General features: G+C 32.8%; 1 protein-coding gene across 1 annotated transcript; it reads right to left on the reverse strand.

Annotated features, from left to right (window-relative positions):
• Nucleotides 1-449: 449 nt before the first annotated feature.
• On the reverse strand, nucleotides 450-3,164 carry LOC110416120 (WAT1-related protein At1g21890-like). The gene is made up of 7 exons (XM_021427968.2): nucleotides 2,882-3,164; nucleotides 2,710-2,772; nucleotides 2,099-2,215; nucleotides 1,471-1,708; nucleotides 1,208-1,366; nucleotides 941-1,092; nucleotides 450-810 (listed from the first exon to the last, which is right to left on the reverse strand). Exons 1-7 carry the CDS (start codon nucleotides 3,091-3,093, stop codon nucleotides 600-602), a joined length of 1,152 nt encoding a protein of 383 aa, XP_021283643.1. The 5' UTR covers nucleotides 3,094-3,164; the 3' UTR covers nucleotides 450-599.
• Nucleotides 3,165-10,514: the final 7,350 nt, after the last annotated feature.

Here is a 10,514-nt window from a genome sequence, read left to right on the forward strand (position 1 = left end):
CCATTTCCTGCCTTATTCCCTCTGCTGACGATCCTTCAAGGCGGTCTCTAGAAAATCGATTGTTCTTCATTCATTTCCCATGCAAATTTGTGCTGATAGGCAGAAGTGTTCATTAGCGGCAGAATTTGCAAGATAAAATAGCCATCTGTCTGCAACATGTGTCAGTCTATTTATCTTTAAATTAAGACGTTCGAGGTCATGTTTTTGAACTTCGAAGTATAAATTGGCACCACCATAATAAACCATAATCTCATTTCTTATGAAATCTTGTTTAGAAAGTTATATTGCACCCGAAGTTTCATTGTGGGGGGTAAGCTCTAATGGATTATTGTGTGATTAATGAATAACGTTGGACATGCATGTTTCTTCAAACCTTGCTAGATATTGAACTATGTGCTTTAATGTGCTGCAGCAACCGCTAAATACAAGTATAGTAGAGTGAAGAACCATTCGACTTCAAAAGCTTTAATATTGACAGGTTAAAGCCCGACAATTAGTTTATTCTTTAATAAAAACTCTGAGACAGAAACAAAAGATATAAAATGACTTAATAGCTAGAAAACGCCTCTGCAAATTTCAAAAAATTTACAGTATTCTTGTTATGTTTCTCGAGTTACTTGACTCTCTGTTGGGATCTTCAAAATTCTAGCTGGTCCCTCGATGCTATCTTCAATTGCAATTGATTTAGCACTGTCTGTGATTGGCAATTCTTGCAGTTTACCTTCCTCCATTGTTGAGTTTTGCTGGTCTTTGCTTTTGCCCCACAGGACAGTGTAAAGTCCACAAATTATGATAACGGTTCCTATTATGCTGAAACCACCAACACAAAGGAAGCAAGAGATATAAACGAGTGAGCGATTTTATTTTATTATATGTATGAATTAGCAAAGGCAAATTATGCAGTGCAGGGGAAATTTAAGGTGAAATCTGATGGTAATACCTTCCAAGGTGAACTTTCTCTGCTAAAATTAATGATCCTAGAGCTGCCGTGATGATCATGCAAAGTGGATTGAAGGCTGTAACGAAAACTGGGCCTTGTTCCCTGAGCACAACTCCTTGTGCGTAATAGGCGATCCCAGAACAAACCACTCCCTGAGTAATCACAAGTTTTAGAATGTCAAGAGCATTCATGCCTATTGCTGGTCTCTATTAGTACTATCTTTTTAGTTTAAATTTATTGCTTTTTAGCCTTTCTTCTGGCGCTTACAGAATAAACAGCAGCTAGCAAGCTTGCGTCCCAGCCAATTTTCCAGGCGTTCATGTCTCTTTCCACCGCAAATGACACTGCTGCACCTCCTATGGTGCCAATAAAGCAAATCAGAGCTGTAAGCGAGAGCTCTGCTGGGTACATCCTCAATGTAAATGACTGAAAACAAAATCACCACAACCCCAAGTTAGTACAAGAGATGAGCATTTTTAAGATATTGACAAAATCAATGTTTAATGTGTATATATTATATATATACTCACTTGCAATATGTAAAAACCTGACCAGCCCCAGCATCTGGCTAGGAGCATTAGTGTTCCGGCAACCCAATGCTTAGCCTCAGCTGCGTTGGTGGCACCGTGGTGGCCTCCCCCTTGCAACTTTATAAAATTGATTGCAGGACCTTTGTACAGAGTCATGATAACTGCTCCAGGGACCATGATTACTGTTCCAATTATCTTGGCTATACTATGCACCTTCTTCAAGTTCACTCTCTCCAGCCTATTTGACGAAGTTTGATGCTTGTGTTACTCCAATGATAGTTTCCAAAATTATTTAAAGTTATAATTTTAATTTACAGAAAACTTGGCTGCAATAATTACATAAATATCACTGTAATTAACTGGGGGTAACAATAGGTGTAACGTGTGAATTAGCAAAGTGCAAATGAGGATACGACGATGTGGCAACTTCCAACTTAGGTGTTATTGGTTCGGTCTAAAGTGGAGCTTACGTCAATCACATATATATTGAAATGGGTCCCACAGCTTTCCACAGATTTGCTTCGCTCTTACGCATGCAAACTTTTCTTTTCAACCCTCATTTGCACGCTTATTATTGCGTTATGGTTATGGATGAAGTCAAATTGAAACCTCCAGATGAGACTGATACCTGAATATCAACGCCATTACAAAGGTAATGGCAGGAATCACATTCACGGTGGCAGATGCTAGGGTTGCTGTCGTGTACTTCATCCCCAGATAGTACAGGTTTTGATCAACTACTGGCCTGTTCATCATCGCCAAAACCAACAATGAATATTGTTAATCATATATATGGATACTGCCCGGTACAATATGTTAATGATATGTGATTCTGTGTATTTTATCTTCATACTATAAAGCTATCTTACCTTGATTATAAAGTTTAAAGAAACATGCACATATATATATATATATATATATAGGTGGAAACTTATGAATACTCTACACAAGGAAGTAAATGATCATCTGACCATGGAAATATTTACGTGTTGTTGAGGGTATTTATCCTTTGAATGAGGAGATTAGATAATGGGTAGTAATAAATATGGAAAGTGTTGATTGAATCAGGAAAGAAGATCCCAAACAGGGGTGTAAACAGGGTTTCTATGGCTCTCTTCTTCGGGTTTCTGAGAAAGAAATTAATGATTTCATATGCATGCAACGTATCCACATGTGTCCATGAAGTGCCAACTCTGCATAAGTATGCATAAACCCCAGAAAAGTTGTTGGGAGCATTACTCTAGGAAACCGAGCACCAGGATTCTCAGGAAAATGGGGAGAGTTAGCTTGGGCCTTATTTTCCTGTATACAAAAAGAATTGAAATAAGCGACAGGTTTCATCGATTCAGTTACTCTAAGAAAAGAACTAGACATAGTTGCCTGAAGATCAGAGACAGAGAGGGAGAGAGACCTTTCAAGAACTAGAGCGAAGGGTGCAATGACAATTGTTGCAACCAAATGGCGATAAACAGCAAGAACGTAATGGTTCATTCCTTGCTGCAAAGAGAACATGGTGATAACGTACATCCCAGCAAATCCAAATTGGAGGAATATCATTGCTGAGTATGACTTTGCCCTGGTGAGCCCAACAGGAAACGTTCCGTTTTGCATTTTGTCTCCCATGTCTCAATCCCTCCCTCTCACCTGTCCTAGCTTGCTCTCCCTCTATATGAACTGCTCTTGGGATGCTGGCACTGATATGAGGCAAGGCTTCTTATAGGCAAGCAAAGGTGAAGGGGAGGACTGGGGCACCTAAAACGCAAATGTTAAAGCAATGTTAAATGTGTCAAGCGCCTTAGCTGACGCAGAGAGAGAGAGAGAGAGAGAGAGAGAGAGAAACAAGACAAATTGGTTCCGGTGATTAAGGTAACAGTATTAGCAAACATACAAAATTGACACTTCAATTTTTTAATCAGTAGTATTTTTTAATAAAATTACTAATCCGTATTCTATATATATAATTTAAGATTTAATGAATTTATACATACTAAATTACTATGAAATTAAACTAGTATGAAAAAAACTCTAAAACTCGAGAAAGTTCTTGGTAGAATTAAATTGATGGTACAATTTGTGGCAACATGGGAACCACATAAACAACAGCAAATTGTGCCCATTACCAATTTGCGATAATGATTTCTAGTCTATTATTTAAATGGTATTCATAAGTGAATTTTGGGTTTTGGACAGTAAGAGGGAAGTCAAAGCTATCCTATCCAAATAAAGTAAAGATGCCATATTTATAAATTCGTACTGTCAAAAAATTGTACAAATTCCGTACGCACCCTTACGCCAATTTTCTAGATTCTCTTATCCACTGGGAAAAAGGCATTTCCTCTCCCCCCCCTCCACAATAAAGCTGATAGGTAGAATCCCATCCAGGGTTATAGAATATACTGCAAATATATAAAAAAGAAAAAGAAAAGAAAGAACCAATAGAGAGAGAGAGATAATGAGAGTTTATATTTGTTTTTGAGGGCAAGTGGGGATTCGAATCATTGGTATCAAATGATAATGAGGTTTAGTGCTGTTGAAATGTGCATGCTAAATCATGTGGTTTGTTAAGAATGGGTGCTAACAAGAGTGGCCACCATTCAAATTCTTAACCCCAAAAAAAAGAAAATCAAAGAAAAGAAAAGAAAAGAAAAGGGTTTTCGTTTCATTTTAATCACTCATTCATCCCATTAGGTGAATTGAGTTCACACTTGGAAGAGACCATATACCTAATAGCACTTATCCAAGTAAAACATTTGCCTCTTGAAGGCATTGATACTAATATAATTTTTAACAATTCATTTGGAACAAATTAGTTACAAGTTCTAATCACTAGTAAAAAAGGAGATGCTTTCTTGGGAAAGCATAAAAAAAGAAAGAAAGAATATTTGGCAGGTACAACTTTTCTTTGTGGATTATTTTTAACTAGTGTTTATAAAAGAGGTAAGTTAAGCTCAAATTAGATTTATTCGAATTTTTTTGTTAAAGTTAAATTCGAACTCAGTTCGATTCCTTCATTTAACTCTTATTTTATTATAAAAATATTAAAATTTTTTATTTGAGATATATTTTAAAATTCAAATATTAATAAAATATATTTTTATTAATATAATAATTTAAATAGGTCAAGCAGGACTCAACCTAAGATTACATTCCCAAACTCAACTAAAAAGCAAGTTGGGCTCTTAGGTCTAGTTAGGTAACCCAACTCTCAAACACCTCTATTATTAATTCAAATTTTGTAATTTCAAACGTCAATTTTAAAAATTATATATAATTGCATATTAATTTCCCAATCTAGCTTAGTCTTTACTTTGTTTACATCTATTGACCTTATATATATACATGAACCAGAAAATTTGTACATATTCTTATCTTGGTGATGTCTTATTTATCTACTCATTGGATTTAGTTATAATTATAACACCATCATTCATATTTAAGGTTTGTTTTAATATTTTCAATATGTTTAACAATTCAATATTAGAAACCACTTAATGTTTTCAATAAAAAGTGTTGAAAATCTTAAATAGCTAAAAGCTACTTAATATATTAAGTCAAATTTTGTTTGAGGAAAAAATTATTATTTAATTATATTAATCTTATATATTCCTCTTTCTTCTTTTTTTTAAAAAAGTATTATCAATGTAAAATACTTATAATATTATATTTTATTTTACAAAAGATTCAATAAATTGCCTTCCAAAACAAAGATTCAATACATAGTCTACTCAACATTAATGACATGCCAAACAATTTATATTTCATAAATTCAGTACTTTAGTTTTTCAGGACTAAAAATTCAATACTTAATTTTTTGATATTGAATATTTTTCCAATATATCAAACCATACATTACTCTCACTTAATTGGGTTTAATAATAAAATAAACCAATCGTGTTTAAATATATAATTGAATTGTATCTACTAATTTGTTGAGTAGAAAAAAAAATTTCTCCCCCTCTCCAAAAAAAAAAAACCAATTTTTTGGAAGACTATATAATCTTGAATTTAATTGTATATTGGAACACTATATAATCTATGTTTTGGTTCCAAAGAGGAGTCAAAGACCCATAATGAGAAAATCATTTCAAATTAAGATTACAAACCTTCTGGTTTTCACTATTATTATTCATCAAAACTATGCAAATTTCAGACAGTGGTAGACACTTAATATAAAGTCAATGATTAAAAAAATTCACAGAAAAATCATATACTTGTAGAATTAGATTTAATTTTGTTTCTTTTATTTTTCTTCAGAAAGGAATATATGCGCATTAATGTACTTTTGGTGAAACTAATTAAATCATTATTCTCTACAAAGATGCAAAGAGCAATGCTGATTTACATGATTCTACTTTAGGAAAAAATTTAATCTTAAGGAGGAATCATATGTTTGGCCAAAAAGGAGAATAACCAAAGTTACTTTATTAAATAATTTAACATCGAACATTAATTATATGTACTATGCAGCATTCAAATTTCAATGTGATTTATTAAAAATGCTTTCACAATATTTAATATCGCCTTATCTTGTAATTAATCACTTTTAATACAATTTCTTATTGTCTTGTCACGCAAACTTAATTGGTAAGAGTGAGATAACGTATGCAAAGATGTTTTAAGTTGGAATCGTAATTATTTTTTTTATGAAAAAGAAAAAAAAATTTCATTACATATTTTAATAAAAAGGTAAAATAATGTAGTTTTAATTGCTGTAATTGTTTATAAATTATTGAATAAATGATTTAATTTTGCAAACAATTTCTTTTTTCCATGAATTTTGCTAACATATTTGATAACTCATTTTGACAATGACTTAATAAAATTTTTTTGAATGAAAGTATAAAAATTGTTAATTAAGTAGGTATAAACCCAATTGATATATTCAATAAATGTCCTTTCCAGCTTTCCTTTTTAACTCTTATTATATTTTATAATCTCTATAAAATCATACACTATGTTTTTACAAAAATTAATAAAAAAGTTCAACATTTAATTTTCAATAATGTACCAATGGTTTCATAGGATGAATTTCAGTACCCAAAATTCAAAATTTAATTTTCAGTGTTTAGTAAATTAATTTCTCTTTCAACACCATAATTAGTTACAATTAAGAACATTGAGTTATTGAGTACAAGTAAACTTATAATCAAAAGACCATTACATAGGGAAACTTAGAATTGAGTTAGTACAACTAAACTTATAATGTTTAGGGGTTAACTATATTTACAATTAAAATTGTATGGTCACATTGTTTAAACTTTAAAATATAGCAGATTAATCAAAATTGATTCATCCACACTAGTTATAATCTGCAGTTAGTAACCAATTGTCAATAATATTAAAGGGAAGAAATATGTTTTAAATCAAAAAAAGAAAAAAAGGAAATAGATGGTATAGTTTAATGGGTTGACAGAAAACATTATGAAATAGCATATTTACACAAAAATATTCGAATAAAAGAGCTAAAAGAGCATTAGATCAAATGTTGAATTCTTAAATCCATTATCATAATTTTGTAAATTTTCCTTCAAATTTAGAAAAGAAAGGTTAAATTTGCTATTGTACTACGACTCAATACTGAATTTTGTAAATGTGCTTTAATTAGTATACTATTCAATTTAGTTGATTTTCGATAAAAATATTGGAATTATAATATTTCACATAATATTTCGTTAATGCAAGTTGCAAATTTTGTCATTTTATTTTTAATTTTGTTGATTTTTAAACAAAAAGTAATGACATTAGAATATTTTATGGAATTTGTAGTTAACGTAAGTGACAAATTTTCATTAATTCCCTAACTTTTTATCCAAGCATCAAAAAAATTGAAAATATAAAAAAAAATTAATAAAATTGACATAAAGTGACAAAATTTAACATTAACTTATAGTATAATAACAAATTTAACTTTTCTTTACCAAATTATAATCTAGTAACAAATCATATCATTCGATTATTAGTCGGATATGAAATCAATTTCTCGAATAACTAATCTCTTTTTAAAATTTTGATAAAATTTTCCTGAAATAAACCAATAAAATAAATGGTTCAAGATGACTGTAAGAACACATGGGGGGTATGAAAGATGGTGCTTTGGTGATTGGATTCCAACGAGAAACAAAGTTGGTGGAATCTTGCGGTGGATTCCTACGTTATCAATGGGTATTCCCCTCCTTTGTTTATTCTTTTTCATGCCTACACTTCACAGAAAATGACACCCAGTGGCCAATAGTTTCATGCTGTCGTGGGTAGAACCTTCTCCAAGAATTAAAATCCTTGGCTTTCTGTCCTTCTCCTTTCTATGGCCCCAATGATAGACACGTTAACCTAATCAACCCCAAATTTTTAAGATGTTAAGAGTCTTTCGAAATTACTTTCTAATTAAGATCTACTATGTGGGCGTCACCCTAATGCCATCGATCTTTTAACACCACAAACATGTGAATCAGCCATGAGTTCATAATAATTATAACAACTTTGTTACATTAATGGCAATTACAGATTTATATATTGCTAACCTAACTTTGGTTGGAACATACAACAAACATAAGAGGAAGGATGTGTCTTATGATTTTCCCATGATTTTGATTATGTATTTTTATAATGGTATTAGATGATGATGATGATGATTTACATGTGACATATAATCTTTTATGATATGGTGGCCTTTAACATTATCCATCTTTGTAGTTTTGGTCTTGATAAACCCGAAGTGATAAGACGACAAATATTCTTGAGGGATTCCTTTTATAGGAGGAAAAGTGGAGTACTTGGCATATGCGTTATCAAAGCAAGTTCTAACACTGCCTATATAGAATAGATAACAAGAAGAAAATAGGGGGGAGTTTTAGTCCAACACGAACTACCATGTTACATGCTTTGTAAGGAATGATTGCCTTTAAATCCTAACTAAGAAAAGGGCTTAGGGTTCTAGCATTAGGGCATTGAAGTTGATTTTGACTATGTTAATGATTTTGCCAGCCGGGTCTTATTTAGTACTTGAACACTTTTTAGTTGTATTCCAAGTCAAACAATAGACAAAAACAAAAGCAAAAAAAAAACAACCTCCCCTTTTTCCTCCTATGGTTTGGGTACTCAAAAACATTGTTGAAAGAGTTTTTGGACACAATGGATTAATTAAAAATGCCCTTGATTTATATCCATTAATTCTTCTGTATATAGATTCAAAACATTAATATGAAACTGTCACTTTACATACAGGTCTCTTTGCCCAATATATATCCAAGGTCCAAGGCTGAAAGAATGGAGTTTGGTTCTACTAGTTAAAGGAAAGCATGCAGGACTATGAATTTTAATTGCCCTGGCAAGTGGAAACCCTCTGATCTCACCTTGAAATGCGGGGATTGAAAGAGAGGAAATTCTGTTTGACTTGCCTCCTTGCTATCAATGTCTTCCAGGAACCTGTGACATCATCGATGACTTTTCCTTGACCTAGCAGGGTCATGACAGGCCACAATCACCTGTCCCATCAGACCAGAAAACTTAATGCGTCTAACCAGGAATCTATTCCTGGAAAGCTATCATGGTGATCTTAGAAATTTTTGTTAGGAAACTTGGAAATCAATTTCTAGAACTTGACACGTAATTGGAAATTATACATACTCTAGATCATTATGTCAGCTGCAATATTTTTTAACCAAATGCGTAGACATCATTATTTTTTATTCTTTTGGCATCTCTAAGTTGGTTCCACATTCACCTTTGGGATCTGATATTGGTGCTTAAGTAGGCAAATTTGGTAAGCGATTTTAATATTCACACCTAAGTGCACAGAGTTGCGCACAATATGTGTCAAGGCACACTAACAAGACTCACAATTTACAGCCAATTATTGGTTTATTCATTGAATTTTCAGGTTTTTTATCCAAATAAAATATTAAATTGTAGAATTTAATCCATGTGGAAGTCAGGAAAGAAAAAGGAACAGGTTTAAAGAACTCGATGCATTAATAATATTACATCAAATTCACTCAGAACTGCACTGCAAATCTTTTGCTTTTCCAAAACCCTATAATACATGCAGGATGATGGTGATATAGAAAGATCTGACGACGACGACAATGATAATGACAGGGATGATGGCGGTGGCTGCGCTGGTGGCGGTGGTGATGAGGAGATTGATGACCTCCAGGAATTATAGTCTCCTCTTTTGCTTAATTATTGGTTCTCTTACCATCAAACATGAAGTTGACAGCCTTAAAAATCATAAGAACATGACTCCCAATGATACATGGACTCATGCTCTGTAACCTGAACAGTCAATTACTTTTCTTTGATCAGGATTAAGACCCGGTGCAAGAGCTTTGAAAATTGAAATATTACATCATCGATCCGTGTTTTGTTTTTGTTAATAATTGTAACATCTATACGTTAAGCAGCTGATAACTTGATTGAGTGTTGATGACAAAGCAATCATTAATTTATGGAACAGACTTGGAAGCCATGATTAGCAGCTATGAACAGTCTGTGGTGACCAAATACTAAATGGATCTATTAAATTTCTTAACTCCCAAGTAATAACTTGTTTGTAGGAAGCAGACCATTGGCAAACAGCATTTTCTGAAGAGCCATATCTAGCTATTATGACTAACAGGTTTCAATCAGGCTTAACAGGACAAGGACGATGAACCAAAGTTGCCATGTGACTGATAAAGTGGTTGTTACATTGTTTGCAGTTTGGTATGGGGATGGATTTTGCCTTTGCCTCAAAGAGTATCATATTATGATGCAATGGGGAGAAAGCTTGCGCTTCCTTCGTTTTGGATTTACCCTACCGACAAGGAAGAGTACTCTCTTTCTTCTGTCTTCTGATTTGCAAGTCCAAAACATTTAACTTGAGATAGCTTGTTGTGGTGTCTCAAACGGACATTGAGATGGTCTAGAGATACAACTTGCATAAAGAAAACCACAGGAAATGGAGTTTCACCTTCCAAAAACCACTCCAAAAGTAAGATCACAGAACTTCCTTCTATGCATCTTGATGAGATCAACATAGGTTCGCTATTTCCAACTTTAATCTCAAC

This window comes from Theobroma umbraticum, unplaced genomic scaffold (genome assembly GCF_002168275.2).
Source record: "Theobroma umbraticum cultivar Fairchild unplaced genomic scaffold, ASM216827v3 scaffold_51.0, whole genome shotgun sequence".
In the NCBI taxonomy this organism is placed as follows: domain Eukaryota; kingdom Viridiplantae; phylum Streptophyta; class Magnoliopsida; order Malvales; family Malvaceae; genus Theobroma; species Theobroma umbraticum.

Coding starts and splice junctions, on each gene's coding strand:
- LOC110416120 (XM_021427968.2), bottom strand. CDS start 3,093: ATGGGAGACAAAATGCAAAACGGAACGTTTCCTGTTGGGCTCACCAGG. Junction 2,216..2,709: donor CTGGTGCTCGGTTTCCTAGA/GTAATGCTCCCA, acceptor GATGATGAACAG/GCCAGTAGTTGATCAAAACC. Junction 1,709..2,098: donor GTAATGGCGTTGATATTCAG/GTATCAGTCTCA, acceptor TTCGTCAAATAG/GCTGGAGAGAGTGAACTTGA.